Here is a 20886-nt window from a genome sequence, read left to right on the forward strand (position 1 = left end):
TTTCTTTAGAGTTGCTTTTGGGTTTGAATCGAAATTTAAATGTAAAGTTAAGTGTACAAACAAGGTCTGTCTGAACTAAAAGAGTTTATAAACCATTATCTTTGAAATGAGGTAAAATGAAACAGAAAAATGTAAACGTTCCCCAATTTATCCATTAGATGGCGACATTGCCACTAACCAAAATTCAAGTTGTAATTTTAACTGACAGTGCACACACACAAACAAACAAAATATTTAGAAATGTTTTACTCTGAGAGAGGATTAATGGCTACAGAACGCATATAACAAGAAAAAAACATCTGAAAAGAAAGAGATGATGCTAAAATGGAACATTTTTTCTAATCTACTATAGATGATATAAACTTCCATTATACCATAACCAGTTTTACTGAAATGTTGAACTTTCATCCACTAAGACAATGCTTATCCTGAAGCCCTCAGGCTGAAGTCAGTTTGACTTTGGCAGAGCGTGACACTATCTCATTGATGAAGCCATTGTTTTGGCCGATGACCTCTGCCTTGAGTTTGCGCAGCTTCTCTTTGACAGCCTCGTCAGACATGCCTTCAACAGGCATTGATTTCACCTTAGCCAGGAAAGCCTCGATGATCTTCTCCCCCTCCTATGGATAAATTCACAAGACAGCACAGCAGTTTATTAACTGTAATATTTTAATGCACTGAGCTTTGCAAATGCAAACATTTCTTTTAATAACACATCTTACCTGTTTCTCCAGGCAGCGTTTTTTGGCTTCAGGCCCAGCTTCTTCCCCGGCTCCGGAAATATCCTGGAACTCCTCAAGCTCCAAAGCCTTCTCCCTTGCATTAGCAATCACATGCTTGGGGAAGTTAGCAAGCTCTGCCACATGAATCCCAAAGCTCTGGTCACACACGCCTAAGTCAAATCAAGCACATATCATACACCAAGCACAATGGAAATATACAACCCAATCCAAGTTTTCAAAATGATTAAAGAGTGTAGTATGCATTTCTTTGCTGGAAAGCCACATACCCTTTTTCACCTTGTAGAGCATTGTGAGAGTGCTGTCTGTGGTCAGGGCAGTGACGTGGAGGTTACGGACAGTGGACACCTGCTGCGCCAGCGCCGTCAGCTCATGGAAGTGAGTGGCAAACAGGCAGAAGGACTTGAGCCGGGTAGCGATGTACTCGGAGATTGCCCAGGCCAGACCAAAGCCATCATATGTGGATGTGCCTCTGCCTAATTCATCAATAATGATGAGGGAATCCTCTGTGGCTGATCTAAAAAAAACAAAATACAAAACATGACATACATTTATCACAAAAAAGCACAGAAGGCCACAAAATGCACATTGTAAAATAGGGCCGTCAAAATCAACGCGTTAATTTTACGTTAACGTGTTAAATATTTAACGCAATTTGCACAGCATCTGTTTTTTTTCTCCTGCCATCCTTTGTCTAGCATTACAGTTTATGATCATGCACTCATTCATTCAAGTTAGGGGTGTAACGATACCCTCATGTCACGATTCGATACATATCACGATACTGAACTCACGATACGATATTATTGCGATACTCCAAGACATATGTCTTAAATGTTAACAAAAAATTAACTGTTGATTAAAATGCTAAATTTGGTATTATATTGTAGGTGTGAATGAATACGCTTGGACTTGGTGCTGGAAACTCAAATGCACAGGACAATAAAGACACCAGAATAAAAATATTAATGATTCTGAAGCTGAAAATACAGAATTATTTTAGATGAATATGCTTGCACTCTTTCACTGACTAGATATATTTTAAATAATGAAGGCCACTTCTTACTGGTAACATCAGACATTTGGCATTATCAGGACCCACAAATATTTCCCCATTGCTTCATTATACATTATATTCAACATTATATCTAATAGTTTAATGTAGTACTGACACAAAAACTCTGTAAACTTAAATTGTATCACACAGTAATTTTTCATTTTGGGTGAACTATCTACGATACATTGCATTTTTGTATTTCGATATATTGTGAAACGATATATTGTTACACCCCTAATTCAAGTGCTATTTAAACCATTCTCATCGGAAATGCATGCAGAGAAAGCCGCGCCAGTGAGTTTTCTTTTGCTCTTGAACGGACAAACACACAAAATTATGTCAAAATGACTATATTTGGCGAGTATCCTCGGAAGCAGCGCACTCAAATGAGTTAAGTCTTAAATGAATGTGAGAAAATCCAAGTCATGTGCGTCAGGTCTTAGTGACAGCAGCCTAGTAAACCTGCTGCTGTCTGTCATTAATGTTAATCGGAAAAAAAGAAAGAAAAGAAAACTCACTCACTGCTCTTGAATGAATAACCTTTGTAGCTTTAATAAGAATGAATATATATTCAATTTATAGTTTATGTATTTATGTATATACAATTTATAGTTTATCTGAAAATTATTTTAAGTTGTTGATATTTTTAAAAGCCCATTAAATGTTGAAAATTATGGCTTTAAATTATACTGTAATGTTTAATGGCAAAAACTGAGCAAAAAAATATTTAATTGAGACATCAATAGCACTATTGGTAACATTCACACTGGGATTCATTCATAGTGCTTAAGAAAAAGATACCATTAAATGTTAAAAATCTGCCATCTTTATGTTGATTCTACATTTTGGAGATACTACAAGATAAAAATATATTATGTGATTAATCACAGTTTTTTTTTAAAGTAAATTTTCTTAATCGATTGACAGCATTTTTGTAAATGTATCAAATGCATTAAATTATGATAATGTATGCTGGAAGCATAAAAAAAAAAAAAAGTAAAAACTTGCAATGTTAAATGTGTTTAAAAAAAATTCAGGTTCAATACAAGTCACTATGTAATCAAAACGGACAAATCTTGTGTGCATTATAACTGGTTTATCTGTGCACATAGTTTTTTATTATTTTTTATTCATGAGCCCTTGTAATCTTTAATCAAGATAACTACGATATCTCTTCTCTGATAATGTGTTCACCGGCACGAGGGCGGGACAAACCGTCACTCACAAGAGATCACAGCAATAGCACACAACAATCCAATCAATTCCCGATGGACAAAAACAAGTCCCGCACTACATTGTTTCTCGTTCGAGAAGCCGTTTCACTCGGATATACATCACAATAGGAAAGAAACGACTATCGCAACTTCCATTTCATGCCGACTAAGTTCAACTGACCGCATTTGTGGCATAATGTTGATCACCACAAAAAATTTAGATTAGTCCCTCAAAAAATCAAGGTTACAGTGAGGCATTTACAATGGAAGTGAATGGGGACCATTTTTGGAGGACTTCACAGCAGAAATGTGAAGCTTATAAATGTATAAAAGCGTTGTCGTGTGTAGTGTGAAAAGTGTAGTCGATTGGTACAACTATTTTAATTATTTCTAGAGTCATTTTAGGTTCATACCTTTGTTGTTATATATCTTTTTTCACACTAAAATCATGTTCACTAAACTACAAGCGGGTATAGTGAGTATTTTAATATTTACAGATTGGCCACATTTACTTCCATTGTAAGTGCCTCAACTGTAACCCAGACTTTACTTTTAGGGACAAGTGGAAATTGATTGTTGGTTACCACTGAATCTACAAATGCTGTCGATTCAGCTTAACTTGTACTGAACCTGGAAAATTCCTTTAAAAATAATGGGAGTACAAAATGTTTCAAATGTGAGTTCTGACCGAAGAATAGCAGCCGTCTCCAGCATCTCAGCCATAAAGGTGGACACTCCTTTGATTTGGCTGTCCCCCGCACCCACTCGAGCGAGCACACAGTCCACCACGCTCAGCTCTGCCGCATCACATGGCACAAAACAGCCAATCTGTGCCATCAGCACGATCACACCCACTTGGCGGATGTATGTAGATTTACCACCCATATTTGGACCTAAAAATATCAGAAAAAAACCTTTTATCATATAGATTATGGATTAATGCATTTACATACATGAATCTTCAAATTAATGCTAGTGCTCATCTTGTACTCGCTCATTTTTATAATCCTCCAATCAAATAAGAGCTGACCTGTGATGATATGAAACATCTCCTCGCCCCTTGTGAAGGTGACATCATTGGGAATGAAAGCCACATCATCTTGGGCTTCAACACAGGGATGTCTTGCCGCTTTCACAATGAGTCTCCCTGATCCTTTCTCTAGTATTTTGGGCCTAATGTAAGGCACTGGGGCAGCATGGGACACCACGGCAAAGCTCACCACGGTATCCAGCTGAGCTATCACCTCATTTAGAGTCTGTACTGGATCCACATAGCCTATGGTACAAACACAGGGTTACTGAACTATTCGTTCTCAACAGGCTAACAACATTATTAACCAAAATTAAAAACAGCTTAATGTTAAAGGAGAACTCCGGTCAATTTTAACATTGAGCTAATTTTTTTGTACATTTGGAGTGCTGTCAGTACAGAGAACAACGACAAAAATCGGTGTTGCCTACAACGTGTTATCCTCTTTTTAAAATTTGCACCCTGTTGACTTCAATGGGGCAAGTTTTAAACCTGCTTTTAGCCTCTTAACATCCTTGATGTGTCATTACAAGTGCACAGGTCATGTGAGTGATTCCTTCGGAGTGAACGCGGGTGAATCTGACTGCAGTAGATGTGAAAGAAATATATAAAAAATTATGTTTATTCAGCCAGCGCACATACCTGTATTTACATCCTGTTTTCGGTCGAAGTCCACAGTAATCGATTGTCGAGTTCACGCGCGTGATCATAGGTACTAAACCTATGCGAACCGGAGTTCTCCTTTAATAACCAAAATGACTAAAGGATAACGTGTTCAATATACATTAATGTTGATAACCACAGAAAATCATTTTAAACCATAAACCTGGGTAAATTCACAATGAAATTAAAATGTAAATTATTTTAATGGAACTTTGCCGTATTATAAATTATACATGAGATCGCACCAGTCAGCAAACGACAACCAATTAGCCAACGATCCAAACAATTGCAAAAGGACAAAATCAAGTCACCCCGATATTTCTTGTTCGAGAAGCTGTTTCACTCGGATATGTCACTATGTAAGAAAAGAAAATCAGAATGTCCATATCATGCCAACATTATTTAAATGCTTACATTACAACAATTCTTCCTTAAAATGCATTATTTGAGCTGTTGTCTAACCTGCCATTTTTGAAGTACATTATTGCAACATTTGTTTTGACAAATACCATGTTAATAAAATGTTAAAATCATGTGTTCCAATCACTTTAAAGGTATAGCGGAGGATTTTCCCGAATTTTAGAAAAGAACCGCTCTCTCCACTTTTTGAAAAAATGCACATGCGCAACACTCTACCTGCTCCCGAGAGGGAACTCCTATTAAACGTGTGCATAAGAGAGCATGCACGAGCCTAGTTCTCCTCGTGCACGGTCTGTTTACAAGTTGCTGTCGGCATGGCTCATACAAGCCTACTTTCCTTTACCTGTCAAGTAGAAACTTCGCGACTGAGGCATCAGTGGGAAGCCCAACCTGTGCTTTTAGCGCACGCCAGCGTGTGAAATATTCTCCCAAAAACACTCTGGTCTTGTTTCTTTCTTCAGAGGCCTTTCTCTTCTTGTCATACAATTCGTAGACACTTTTTCTCTTGCGACCCTCAGACATTTTGAAAAAAACCCGGTGAGAACGGCGAGCTTCAATGAATGGCTGAAACCGTAGCTCACCACACATATACACCCGAAAGTGCGCATGCGCAGAAAGCGAAAACTACCTAGGGACGAGCACGTACAATGGCCTTACGTAAACATATCACCAGAATGATTGACAACTAGGAGGACCAATAGTCTTGATGATCCACCTGGAAAAAGAAAATCCTCCGCAATACCTTTAAGTGCTCGAGCTCTTTAACGCTGGATGGATTCTGATTGGATTCTGTCAATGTTTTTATCGTTCATCAGTTGGAAAAAATCATTCCGAAAAAGATTTCAACAGTATCATTCCTCTGTGTCATTATTGTTATAGTTGTGGTGTGGAAGTCCCTATTCTCATAGAATTCGAGCAATTAGTATAGATATATGTAACGTCCTTTGTGTGAACGGGCCTTTATTTCATACAGGTTTATTTATTTATTTTTATTATTTATTTTGAGGAGGGGGGTTTTATACTCCTTAATAATATTGTCTCTTTTTTGGGATATTATACTCTGTGTTAATGGTACAGAGAGAGCCTTACCTGTATAGTATTCAGAATTACAATCAGATTAAAGTGAAAAGTTCAAAAACCACAGGGAACAACCCTTTAGAAATGAACGACTCTCACCAGCGGCTATGCTGATGATCTCTTTGACGATGGCGTTCTGAGCCTCTTCATACTCTTCTCTGCTTTTAATGTACTCTTCATTCAAAGAGCTCAGCTTACTGTGAAACACACAACACAATCACTTACTAAGAACTCCAACCATTAGCTGCACCAATATTTGAACATCTCATACAACATCCTTGCCTGTTAGTGAATCGCACTCCGTTCTTCTGAACATCTAAAGTTGTGAATTTCTTGTTGTTGCGAAGGCTCTTTTCTTCTTTGCACGTGACTCGGAAAAAGTAACCGATCTGTGCATTGGAATCGAGCTTCACAGTCTTGGCTGCTTCCAGCCCTAAAGATCAACATTTGTTACTAGTTCAACACCAAAATGCTTAATAGGGAAATGCATTTAATTTCCACACTTTGATCACTTACCAAGCTCACGAGCCGCACTGTTCAAAGCGGCTTGCATGGATTTCTCCAAACGATCCATGTTCTCCCTTAGCTCACTCAATGTGGGATCAAATGAGGGTTTTACTAGGAACTCGTGATGCTCAACCTGACCAAAAAAACAAAAAAAAACAAGTGTTACACATTTAAGGAATATGAGTACTTAATGATTTTAAAGTTTGCTTAAAGCACAAAGTGCAAATGACAAGAGCAGACCTGGTTCATGTCCAGTGTGGTTTCAATCATCTCCTGAAATTTTGAGAAGTCAGAGATGAGGTCGTTAAGAGGAGAGATGAACGCTGCGTGCAGGAGGACCTGATGTTTCCCTGTTAACAGATTAAAATACAGCCGTCACTCATTGTGGTGTCCCACAACAAACTTTGTTGCTCAAATGCTTCGGATGCAAAAATGTTTCGAAATGTCTTTTGGCAGACCAAAGCACAAGTTTCAATAAAAGGATATGTTTCAGTCCAGTCGCTTTTTTATGTACTTCACATTTTTGCTGCTGTCCTAAAATGTATTTTGCCATTACCACAAACAAGCTACGTAGCTGCTTGAATCTGAGTGCAATAGCGCTAGGTTACCATAAGTGGTTTGTAGTTGATTGCTGTCGTGACACACGAACAGCACTGAACGTGCACATTGGCCGGTACAATTTTAAATATATAAAAATGTATCATAATAAACTTTTCATTAACTTAACTGTACAACAAAGGAATTGTAATTGGCTGCTGTTTCTGCATAAAGTGGATCTATGTTGATATATCTAATTTTTTTATCGATCATTTATTGGTAAAGGGCGAGAGACCTGGCGAGTCACATGATTTTTGTCAAAGAGCCAGGTGTGGCTCGCAAGCCATAGGTTCCCGACCACTGTACTAAGCCATAAAACATTTTCACAACCATGTATTGTCCAAATCCATACAAAAGTTAACCAGCAACTTGTGAGTAACTGTTTCAATGCCAATTTTTACTCGCATTTGAGGATTTGAACCCTGGCTAACATGCTAAGGACGTCCCGCAGATGCCGCTGCGAGCTCGTGTAGAGATGTCAGGAGCAATCCGTGCAGGAAATAAATGTATTAGAAAACGTAACATTTTGCAGTTAATTTAGTCATTTTTAAGGCCATTTCACGATTTCAATCATCATACAATTACGATTTATGATCTCGGATTTGCGCTTTTCACGTGGGTCATACTTTTCAGTTCAGACAATACAGAGATCCGTATAAATACTGAAGAAAAACTGCTTACCACAGTATCTCTCCAATGCCAGCACCAGATTCGGCAGTTGCCCCACAGCTTGATAGACCCGATAACAGTCCTGTAAGGTAGAGCTCTGACGCTGGAACTTCTTTGCCATCCGGTTCAGATCTGGAAAACGCCGGAGAAGATCCTCTTGACAACTTTTCCTCAGCTCAGAGTCTTCCACAAAAGTCTCCACAAGGTCCAGTCTGCACAACATGACCACAAATGCACGGATCAGTTCTAACGTCAACCACACACGCTGTTAATTTTAATTCACATATCATCCACCCGCCACCCACTCGAACCTATGATTTTCTCTGATATAGACATCCGCACCCGATCATCACACATTACAATTTTTCAAAAATACTCATTAAGCATGCTAGTTAAAAATGGCAAAAATTGCATTTCCTAATAGCCTAAACACAGGCTTTACTCCCTTCAAACATAAATTGTCGCTGTTTCCGTCACTGCAACTTCCCGAACACACATACACACTATATTAAATGCATTCATCCCAAGCAAAGGCTGGATATAGGCTTTATGAGCTTATTGTCATATTCACATGAAGCGCTTCACATCACATTCCTAGCACTTGATTCGTCCTGGTTAACTATCTCCCACGAATAATTTCTGTTAAGCTTGAGTGTATTTTTTTAAGCTATTAAGTTATAAACAATAATGTAGGTTTTTTTGCCTTTGTGTTTTATATAATGATATAGGTGCTCTAGCCATTTTTTTCCTTTATTGGTTTCCCCTTAAGAGATAGACATTGTTGTTGAAAATGAAAGTAAAAGAGTGACGCACGTTTGTTGCGTTTTACAATTAAATGAGAGTTCGGTGTCTTTATTTTAATCAACACAATAATGATTTATCTCTCTTCGACCCGTGACCCACATTTCAATTGAATTATTTTTTACCTGGCCTGCCGACCCGCGGATTTTCCGCAGTGTCCACGGATATAACCATGTTAAACACATACACACTACCGTTCAAAATATATATATATTTTCAAATAATTAAGACTTTTGAGAAGGATGCATTAAATTGATCAAAAGTGACAGAAAAGATATTTAATGTTAGAAATGATTTGTTACAATAACTGGGTAATAACTAGGTACTAACCCTGAATCTACCTCTAAACCTAATCTAAGCCCATGCAACCTTATATTACTTATAGTACACCAAGTTCATTTATGTTTATTTTGTGCTGTAACTAGCAGTAAAGAGGAAGAGATGATCGGGGTCTGCCGCTTTGCTTGAACTGAGGTGCTACAACGATTTGTCACACCGCGCTAAAGAGCTCCCAAACAGTATTTATTGTTTGAATTTTATAATAAAATGGACAGAATTTAAAATCTGTGTCTTTGTTTCACATTAAAAGTAACAAAAGAGAAAGTGATAAAAGTGATTTATTGGATAGGAGGCGTGATAAAGTTCTGTTCATTCATTAACTGAAAACAGCATAGCCTGACATTCTTGAGATTTAAGAATTGATATCAGGTCATAAAAATGAGAATCAATTAAAATCAAGAATATTTTTTACCCAGGCCTTATATATAGCAAACAAAAGCTCACCTTTCTTCTATCTTGTTTTTGTCAGTGAGAGGCTGTTTGATCCACTGGTTGACCAACCGCTGTCCTTGAGGGGTACGACATTTGTTTAAAAGGCCTGCCAAGGAGTGTGTGCCAGTGGCATCATCAGAGGAACCCTGAGAAATCATAGAGGAAGAACATATATCAGAACTCAAAATAACCCTTCGCTGAAGAAATAGCATATTTTTGTGTTTTTGAATAACCCCTGACCTGGAAGAGATTCAGGGCCTGCACAGCAGCATTATCCAGACGCATGTACTGGTTGAGGTCAAACGTGGTAATTTTGAAGGAACCGAAATTGGCCTCATCTGAGAGAAGCTCCAGGTATTTGATGACTGCTTCTAAGCAAGACATTGCAATCTGGAAAAGCAAAACCTGGTTAAATCTCCAGGCGAACCACCTGAAATGACACACTTGTAACTTGTTGCAGCGCCCCAAACCTGCTTCTCCATCTCTGGAAGGGCAGCACTGGACACCGTCTCTCCCTTGCGGGCCTTCAGTAGGCGATTCAGATCCTGCACAATGTCTTTGGTTGTGAACTCAGATTTCTTCCTGTCTGTGAGCAGAATGCCACCCCGTTGCACAACCTGAATTATAAATAGCATCCAATATGGATGAAAGAATTATTATGGTTATAAAATCTTGGTCTATGGATGCAGTGATATTAATGGGGTCATGAAATGTATTTCCAGATCTTTATATAATGTTTCTGGAGGTTAGCCTTTGAAGTTAGTGAAGTTTCTTTCATTAAAAAAGTTCAAATATTTATAAAAATGATCATTTTCTATCCTCATTTCCAACCATAGACGGTCTTACTCAAAAGCAATATTGACACACATGAGTTGTGGAAGTCATCATGAAACCAAAATGAACAATTCTTTTTTTGTTATGGAATATTGCAGTATTTATTATAAATTATTTATCCATGCATTTTTTTTTATTATTATTAATCTCCTCAATCTTTAATCAAAATAACTTCTCCCTCTTGCAACAACATTTCTTCTCTGATGACACGTTTACTGGTGCAAGGGCAGGACGACCTGTCAATCACATGACATCACAGCAATAGCTAACGCCGATGGAGCAATTTGCAGAGCGGGCACGGTACGGAGCGATCACTTTAGTCAAACTAAACAGACTTTGGGGGTCAAACTTGCTCAGGCATGGTTCAGATCGCCAAAACTCATAAACAAAAACTCATACGTTAAACTGTGGCGTTACCTTTAAGGTATGAAACTTGTTTGTTTTTATTGTAGAGTGACTATTTCAATGTACCATTTTCTGACCCCTTTAAAATTCTATAAAATTTTCATTTTATAGTCAATATTAAAATTGTACTGTTTTGTCAAAATGTACAAACTAAAACAAATCATTTTAGATGGTAAAAATAAATTTAGGCATCTCAGCATTATGTTGTGCAGAATAAAAAGTGGATAATCATTTTGAGATTCCCAAAAGATTACAGTTAACATCAGTGTTATTAAATTATGTTTTTAAAGATTAACTTTAAGTGAGTATTATGATGGCTAAATGTAAATGTATAGGATATAAACATGCACAGTTAAATACCCAATATCAACCAATACCGTTTAAAGGCAGGTAGGTGATTTGTTCCAGAAACATTTTTCGTTATGCTGGTTGAAAGTCTCTTCACAACCTGATAGCAATCACTATGTTAAGTTGTCTAAATGTATTTATATGTATATTTATTGTCTTTGGAAGTAATAGGACCATGGAATGTTCATCCAATCCAACATCCTACCTGCCTGTCAACATATGTCTTTCCATACCTCCGTGCACCCTGCTCGCGCAGACATCACACGTCATCAGTGTGTTTCATGCTATGCAGAGTTAGACAGATCTCAGTCACGGAGCACCACAACCGAAACAGCAGCCACCTTTTACAGTTCAGCTTATGCTGCATTCACGCGATAACTACTGTAATTTGTAAGAGATGGAAACCTGTAAATTTATAGGCTACTCGGAGCGGTTCTTGACTCGAATTTATGCGTTACAACACTATCAGTGCAGAAATGAATCTGCAGCAGTCAGGTGGTACAGGTCAATGCTCTTTAAGTTGTTTATGTTCATTATTATTGTAATGTTATGTGCTTTGAGACATTAAGTAGTTTAACGCCGTTGTTGTGCCGAATTCTGACCCCAGCCAAATTATTACCGAGGGGGATAATACTTTGTCAGGCAGTTGAAATTCGGCACAACACCGTCTCTCGCCTCATGACGCTTTTGTTTGCTCCCTGCTGAACGCGTGCACGTGTTTTGAAGGAGATGTGGCTTTGGAGACGCTCTGAAGGGATCTTTCAAAGCTAACTCGCTATTGCTAGCCTCTCAGAAAATTGCTTACCCTAATTTTAATAAAAAATAAAAATAAAAAAATAAATCTATTATCAGTTATTAACTGACATGGCACCGATATACCCTGCATCCCTATCTTGTTTCAAAACTCACAATCTGGCATCTATAAGAAAGTTACCTGTTTGAGCTTCCCAAGGTCTCCACCTGCATCTCCTCCAGGAAGCACACACTCTTTGGGCCCGATCTGCACAAGAAGAGCCTCCAGATTGGAAAACTGATCATTGTCTGGGAATTCACACACACCGAGTTTCCGGAGTGTGCTGTCTACATAACCAACACCGACAACACGCTGTCCATCAGCCCCGGTGCCAAGACGAACCCCGACGACACCGGCTGCAGCCTCCCCAGGTCCTGCTCCACTGCCAAACAAAATCTCCTCAAACTGGGTCAGGTTTCCTGGGGAAGCCTGGAACGCAAAATACAAACATGATGAGATTGGGAGGGGTGATACTGAGAAAAATGTATCATAACAGTAAAGAATGTAAGATACCTTGAAAGATATCTGCCAGTCATGATCTTTGCTACTCTTACTGGCATTCTTGAAAACTTCCACCCGGTACTGCCTGACCAGCAGCAGGTCCCTCACAAATGACTCAAAGTTCATCTTACTGAGGACCACACTCTCCAACCTCTTGTTTCCTGCGTAAATTCAAAGTATATTAATTTGACCTTATTACAGATATAATAAAATAATCAACATACTGATGCAGTTTAGGCAAGATGCATATATCTGCACAATAGAAAGAAACAAAGAACCAGATCTAATAATCCTATAACTTTACAGCTAACCTGTTCCCAGGTTTTTGATGACTCCGTTCGTCTTGAAAACCTCCTTAGCTGCAAAAACCGCATCTTTTCCGTGTACCGTATAGTAATCGTTTCGATCAAATACTCTCACGGTGGTGTCAGGTTTCTCAGGCATAGAAAAATAAAAATTCAAGAATCCATGTTCAGACGCACTGTCCATAGACAGATTTTGTTTAGGTTGCACCGCCATGCTGGAATCTCCCGCCACAGACCAGGCGCGCCAGGAGGGTCAAAGGCAAACGGGGCGGAGCTAAAATGACGTCGACCACACTTCAAATGAAGAACGGTTATTTTGTAACAATTCTTTTAAACGTATGCATCGCTACTATCCTGTTAAAACCTTCATTGTGTCCAGATTTAAATAGAGTATAGATGTGAATTGTGCTTTTTGTGATTCACAACCAGAGACTTTTTTTTTGCCATTATGATCATACAAGAAAACTCTTGCAGGATAGGCTATTTGCCAGTTCATTGTACATTTCAAATATAAAGACTTTGAGCTTTATTTTAATGATTTTTGGATTTATCACTTTTGAGAAGCAATATGATTTTGTTTGTTTTTTTACTTTATTTTGTATTTTTTTCACCTTCAAAAAGATATTAGGATTTATATTAAAGGGATAGTTCGCCCAAAAATGTTAATCCTTCATCATTTACTCACCCTCAAGTTGTTACAAACCTGTATGAGTTTCTTTCTTCAGCTGTACACAAAACTGCACACAAAAGAAGATATTTTGAAGAATGTCAGTAACCAAACAGTTGTGGGGCACCATTGACTTCCATAGTATTTTCCCCCCAAACTATGTTAGTCAATGGGGCCCATCAACTGTTTGGTTATCCATATTCTTCAAAATAACTTATTTTGTGTTCAGCAGCATAAAGAAATTCCTACCAGTTTGGAACAACTTGAGGGTGAGTAAATGATGACAAAATTATTATTTTTTGGGTGAACTATCCCTTTAAATCTTTATCCACCTCCTGTAATATATCTATTGTAGCAATTCTTTATATGGCGCTTGTGTATTCTGTGGATTTGAAAAAGAAAGAATATTTATTTGTCTTAACCATTGTCTCTAATCAGAATTGTTCTTGAAGGATTTGGAGATTATATTAGGAGAAAACTGGGATGTTTAGTAAGGATTAGTGTATTTGATGTGCTATTTTATTTTATTTTATTTTATTTTAAGACTTTTTTGCAATACAAACAAATGCATGTAGAGTTCTATAATTATTTATATATCTAATAATCAATTATAATTATAATTATTATATTGGGTTAAGGTAAACACCATATGCATATGAATAATATACCTTGCACACCCAGTTGCTCACATCTAATAAATGTTGAGTCATGCATTAGCCTCTTAGCAAACATTTTTTATTTTATTTTTTAGTAATGCTAACAAATGATTCAACTGAAACTGATATTAATATTACTATATACAAACACCTCTTTTCTGTGTTGTGGCATTGACTAAAAAACAAGTAAACAAATGTTCCACAGCAAAGATGTGCATATATAAAGCTCTTAATATTCTAATATTATATCCAGGGTATTGAATTATATAATTATTATATAAGCCATCTTTTTCCAGAGTGTGAGCTGGAAATACATACATACATCTTATTAAAAAAAAAACCGAGAACAATATCATCCATACGTCATCCATTATGCTGTTACAGTAATAATGTACTATGATTAAGTCCTTGATCCAGCTATTTACTGACCTTTATTCATAATATGATACTAATGTCACAGGACTTTTATTGTTTAACATGCAAGCATAGCTGTCATAATCAACAGCATAGTAGTTCTGAATGTCTAAATCACAGTTATATCTGATTGAAAATAGCTGTTTTGCATGTGTCGGGTTAATTACAGATCAGCGAGGTCACATTTAATGATGGTTATTTGCTTCATTCCCTTGGACGAGATAACCATCCATTCTGTATGAAGCTGTAATTAAAGGACTGTTCATTTGAGCCCTCACTCTGAGCTTCAGTCAAACAAATAGGCTTTTATAAAGATATGGCAAATTGCTGAAAAACAATAGTAGCTTTTAGTTTGCTTGAAGTGTTTAACAGGTAAATTATCCCTTTAGTTCAAGAGACGTGGCTTTGGAAGCCAAACACAACAGAAGTGCAGAAGTTGCAATAGCAGGTAAGTGTCACTTGGTGTCAGAGCTGGGCTAGTGAGGCCAGAATGAAAAGTGATCCATGCCTGCAGGGATTCTACATGAAAGACTCCTTACATAACAGCTACTTCAGCTGTGTGCCTCTCTAAAGTATCTTTACTTCATTCACTGAATGAACAGACCAGGAAAACATTTGAACTGTATTTTAGCCTACAAAGCACAATTTGCATGTGTACATCATACAGGTAAGCACTATGCCAACATATGTGCACACACGCAACCTTTTTCCACTGAAAGTCACTTTCCAAATTTGAGAAAACAGGTTGAAGGACAAACTAAAGCTGCCGAGGCATTGTTATCACATCTTTTTACGCGTCTGTCCTGTTCGGGGTTCGTCCTTAAAGAAATAGTTCACCCAGAAAATAATATTCTGTCATCATTTACTGAACCGCATGTCGTTCCAGATCTGTATGACTGGAACCTAGAAGATCATTTGAGAAATATCTCGTAATTTTATTAATTTTTTTGTCTGTACGATGAAAATAAATGGTAATTGGCAACCTTGGTTACCAAAATATCTTCTTTTGTGTTATGCAGAAGAAAGTTGTACTTGTACAGGTTTGGAATGACATGACTTTTCATTTCTGGGTGAACTATTTCTTTTAAGTATTTTGTTTACATTTTTGGTTAAACTATCAGTTTTAAGATTACACTTCTTACATTCAACAATGATCATTCAATAAAAATCACTTCTTCTGCATTTAATCAAACTTCTGTAGTGTGAATGAAGTTGAAATGTTGGGATGTGTACTACTTGTGGTGTGTGTTTAGTGGAAAAAATTGTGGGTGGTTGGCTAAACTTAAGGCTTTTCCTAGAATTGATTTCATCAGGTACATAAAATTGTGTTTGGCTACACCTAAAGTATGTTTACAATGAATGTATTGTATACAAAAGGGACCGCCACAAAGAACTATGTACACTCCTGGGCAAAAAATGGGCCAAGCCCAAAATGACAACAATGTCCTAAAAACTGAAAAGTTTTTCCTTTGTATTTTTCCGCGTACAGACAACGCCATTGTCAAAACGATCCCCGTTCACACAGAGACTAAAAAGCGTTTGCATTATGCATGCCAGGCCAGTAGTTGGCGATGTCACTTTGTAAAGAAACACTATGCGCCTATAGACTGAACACGTAATACACATGCACATGACGTCACTGTTTTCACAAATTTACGTTTTTGTAGTTTACAAAGAGACAATAGCGGTATTATTTTCAAAAACTTCCACTTTGAACACCGTTTTCAAACGTTTGCGTTTTCAGGCCCCCAAAACGCTGTTGTCATGTAAACGAACAGCCAAAACACATAAAAAGTTTAAACGGCCCCTAAGCTTTTAATTGTCTTAACCACAAATTAAAAGCCATTGCTGTCTCCGAAAAACATCACAGACAAACAAAGTTTTTGGCAGAATATGGAAGTTGTGTGTGGAGTGATCTCAATGAAACACGAGTTGCATAGTGATGCTTCAGAGTGGTGTCTTCAAAAATATGCTGAGAAATATATCATGATAAATGCATTTCTACCACAGTGAAGCATGTAGGAAGAAGGGTCATTGTGGGGAGCCTTTTTAGCTGCTGGTATTGGTGAGCTGCTTCACTGTGAAAAGACATTTAATGCTTTGGAGTACAGGAGAATATTGACTTGCTTCCTACAAATGGTAAGCTATCTAAAGAGGAATGATCGGATATTATTTTCCAACAGACAATGCTCCTGCCCAGAATTGCAAAGACAACCAAGAAGTGGCTTGAGATCAAGTTCACCAGGGTCATGTTTTGGCCCGGTCAGAGTCCAGATTTGAACCCTAATGAATCCATTAGGACCCTAGTTTGAAGCCATTAACATTGAGTGGAACAACACTGACTCTTCTTCCTGTATAAAGTTGTCTGCAATTTGGGGAAGGCTATTCCGTGCTATACGTCACTCTATCTACTGTATACTGTAAAAATGGGCCACGCCAAAAATGCTGGAGAACCATTTTCCAATCACTGGTTAGGAAATGAGCAAGAATTGCACATATACAGTATATAATTTTTGGCTTGGCCCATTTTTGTTACCCAGGAGTGTATGTATATGCCAAAGTATGTATGTAAAGAACCCATGACTGTTGCATTGCCATTGGTGTTATTGGTTCTCAGTTAATTCCATATGGGCCGAGTGAGAGAGTGTTTGTTCTCTGCAGTGGCCTTTCGCGGTGGGATGGCCTGCTTAAAAGGGGGTGGCAGCCTGCTGCAGAGCTCTGGACTGTGGCCAGATGCAATGGTCTGACTCTTACTGCTGTGACAGGGCAGAACTGGGAGCACTGCAGAGGATTAAATCACCAGGACATGGACAGACAGATTTTAAAGTACCCACTGTTGCATTGAAAATCAGTCTTTAATTCTACTTCATAGAACAGAAATCTATACTGTCAAACTTTTTAAATACACAAGTAATGTGCCAGTTCATGCACTCAAATATTTGTTGGGGCCATTGATTCAATGTACACATAAATTGAAGAAATAAATGTAATCTGCACACTAAAAAAAGGACAAATTGAAGTTATTCCAGAATAAGAGTATATATATAAACAGGGAATAAAGTTCGTAGCCATCTCAAGCCACTGCTGTCGGTCTTACAGTGTGACATTAATGACAACTGAGATCCCACAGTGTGACATGGCTTACAGCTGGGATCATGTTCATGCAGTCCAACAAGCAACAGTCATAAAGAACTGTTTATTATAAATCGTGTGCACCTGGCTTTACATCACGGACATTGCGGTTTATTGCTCTGGCCACATCTGCAGTGCTCATGCCTCCCAGCAGCAGGTCTATGGCATCTTCACACATGAGGACATCTTTCTCCTGCTGTTTTTCAGAGTAGAAAGGTCTCTTTAGTGTCCTAAGTTTTCTTAGTGTCCTAAGAACTGTGATTTTAATACCACCTGTTATCTGTAAGTGTGTTAAGGACTGTTCCACAGGTGCGTGTGCAAATATGGTTAATTGAACATTGTTTAAACCCTTTCCAATAAAGCTTATTTGGATTTTACTAAATTACCTTTAAAATACAGTATCCTGAAAAAAGATATATATATATATATATATATATATATATAGCAATTGTGGTATCAATAACTGTAAATCATTAAGGTCATATATACAGCACAAAATGCAACAAGAAGCAATAAAAAAATGATTTAACACGAGGCAAGGACCAGCCCAAAAAAGCTATCAGTTGTTACTTCATTCGGTCATATGTCAGTAATTGCCCTTGTCAGCACAATATATGTTCATATTAGTCTTCTCGTTGTTATCTGCTAAATGGCATCTTAGTAACTTGGCCATCAGTAAGTATTGAACAGTGTGTCTGTGTGTGAGAACAGCCAAGTCTATCAGCTGTCTAAAACTGGGCCATCTGGAGTCAACAAAAAAAAGTCAGAGAGCGAATCTAAGTGTATGGTTAAATACAATGTAGAATTCATTTTGAATTTTGAATGTGCTTATAACTGCATGTTTATTTTGCTATAATGTTAATAAACAAATACATATACAGCCTCTAATAAAGAACAGGATAATTGTACAGAATATTATGTACATATAAAGCTCCTTTTTAAAGTGTGTTAATTATCTGGAGGGTTCGGTGATGTCAAATATAGGCCTCACTAAATATGTGGTTAAATATTAATGCTTTTTGTGAAACTGAAGCCTCTGCTGTACTTGAATTACAGGTAGCATTTTACAATGTATTAGAGACACAACTATGCTGACCAAGAAAGTTTAGGGTAAATATATTATATAAATATTCATAACACATCAGTTTGCTTTTTGACTCTTATTTTTGACTCTCCTTTATAAAGCCATGTCTTAAGGTCACTACTTATTTTTTGTACCATTGTTACCTGACTTGAACTGTTTTACAGTAATCCTTGTTGCAATATCAGTTAAGTTGCACTTTAACCCACCATGTTTGTGCATTTTATTTGCGGCAATTAAAGCTATGGCTGAGGTTTGTTTTAACGGTGGAGCTCTGCATATCTGCAAAGGGCAATAAAGAAGGACGTGACATAATTTATGTCCTTTGTAGATAGAAAATCTGTGCTTCTAAATCTAATCCTATTTAGTGCTGCAGTTATGTATTCTTTGGATCTTATTATTGAATGTATTGTTTTGTTTACACAAAGGTTGTCATATGCATTCAGGCAGTTTATTATAACGCCTCTTTATAGATATATTATGTCAACATGAAGAATAATGTAAAATTTTGCATTAAGTAATACAGTACATATAATAATTTCAATTACAAAGATTGAAATTGAAGATTCCCAACCTCTTTGAACACTAAGCTCCAAAAACCATCCATAATTAAGCTTTTTTATACCACTGATCTCTTAAAGCTCCTGATGTTAATAAAAAAAAAGCCTGCGTTTGCCACAAAACACTCTTTTTATGTCCATTTAATTCTGATTTATTTATTGTTCTTATTGAGAAATCTCACAGAGGTGGTAGATTATATGAATGTAAATCCCCTTTTTAAATCGGCTTTACTGCCAAAGATCCAGAGCTTATCTATTATTAGTCAGGATTCAAGCCTTTGTGAATTCCATTGTGGCACAATCTGAATTGAATTTTGCAGAATTGAATTTGAAACATCCTCCTTCCATTCTCGATGGACAGCCTATGTCAGTTTGGTATAAACCCTGACCATAATTACCATGTGTCGTTCACTTTTAGTGAAGTTTGCCTAAGTTTCCCTGTCTGCCTTCACTATTCAACAACATGATTTTTGGCTGTCATTCAAAAAAGAGAGAGGGAAAGAGATGGACACTCAGAAAGGGAAAGACAATCTCAGTTACGCTCTTTTTCCTTTATGTACAGCTTCGTGAACACAACCACACATACACAGACACGCGTGCCGTGCATACAGGCACACACGGGTCTATGTTGGGAAACCGGAGCCTGGTGTTGCAAAGTCTGCCACTGCTTGCTACAAAGCCTCAATGTGCATTAAGAATGAATAGGTCTTCAATTTCATGGCCCTCACTCCGAGTAAACACCTGAGTGGTCAGGGGCTCTTTATACCAGTGATTATCAGCCATCTGTGTCTCACATGGCTTTTTATGTCCTCTATTACCCATTCACAGACATTGGCATCTTATTACCAAAGTTCCTGGCATAGTTAAACGCATACACATGGTTCACCTGGACTCATTTTACTAGATTAAAATCCTGAGTGAATTAATTCGTTTGAACGTGATCATGATAATGATCATTTTTCACAATGCCATATTCACATTGTGCCATATTCATATATCTGTATACAATAACGTCATGATATTTTATGACACTACAATGTTGTCCAAACCATATAACATTCTCAGCGCAAGACCGTATGAAAAATGTGTGTGTAAAAAGAGTAATTTTAGTATTATTTATACTATTATAGTAGTAGTTAATATTTTGTTTATAGTAATTTTAGCACTTCAGTTTAAACTTACTTTATTCCAGTTAACAAATAAGGTTTTAAGATACCAGACACCCTTCCAGACAGGGCGGAAACTGTTGGTAACCTGAATGAGGCATTAAGCACACATGTTGCCTGTGTTGTGTGTAACCAATGCATGATTCACTCTTTCCCTTAGTTTTACAACCTCTGGGAAGGCAAGTATACAGGAACCACCCAAGTTCATGTTTTAGACATAACTGTTTTCTTAAAAGGAAGCTTGATTCAGTCATCTCCTTTTTGGAGTGGTGGTGGTTAGGGGTGAGGGGGTCCAGAGACATGGAAAACATAAATAGTGAACTCCATGATCCAACATTCACATGTATCACATTTACAATATATTGAGGACTGTTGTTCACTCATAGATAATCTCAGTTGCTCCTGCTGCTCTTTTAGTATAAAAACGCCTCAACCCCTCTCAGCAACAGTCTGTCTTCTCATCCCTTCAATATCCAAC

The 20886-nt window shown here is 37.4% G+C and overlaps 1 protein-coding gene across 1 annotated transcript; it reads right to left on the reverse strand.

The window, feature by feature from the left end:
• Positions 1-231: 231 nt before the first annotated feature.
• On the reverse strand, positions 232-13022 carry msh2 (mutS homolog 2 (E. coli)). Its single transcript, XM_084434367.1, has 16 exons — positions 12739-13022; positions 12440-12588; positions 12068-12355; positions 10017-10163; positions 9787-9936; positions 9559-9692; positions 7987-8186; positions 6949-7058; positions 6718-6841; positions 6484-6634; positions 6301-6398; positions 4042-4287; positions 3700-3904; positions 1010-1257; positions 723-892; positions 232-620 (listed from the first exon to the last, which is right to left on the reverse strand). The coding sequence occupies exons 1-16, from the start codon at positions 12944-12946 to the stop codon at positions 438-440; spliced, it is 2811 nt and encodes a 936-aa protein (XP_084290493.1). The 5' UTR covers positions 12947-13022; the 3' UTR covers positions 232-437.
• Between the last annotated feature and the right edge of the window lie 7864 nt (positions 13023-20886).

The sequence above is a fragment of the Rutilus rutilus genome (genome assembly GCF_951802725.1).
Source record: "Rutilus rutilus genome assembly, chromosome: 16".
Lineage (NCBI taxonomy): Eukaryota > Metazoa > Chordata > Actinopteri > Cypriniformes > Leuciscidae > Rutilus > Rutilus rutilus.

What these genes read in the sequence shown, in the direction of transcription:
- msh2 (XM_084434367.1), bottom strand. Translation starts at nt 12,946, where the DNA reads ATGGCGGTGCAACCTAAACAAAATCTGTCTATGGACAGTGCGTCTGAA. An exon ending in ACCTTGGGAAGCTCAAACAG is followed by an intron (nt 10,164 to 12,067) that starts GTAACTTTCTTA and finishes TTTATAATTCAG; the next exon opens with GTTGTGCAACGGGGTGGCAT. An exon ending in GATGTTTCATATCATCACAG is followed by an intron (nt 3,905 to 4,041) that starts GTCAGCTCTTAT and finishes TGATATTTTTAG; the next exon opens with GTCCAAATATGGGTGGTAAA.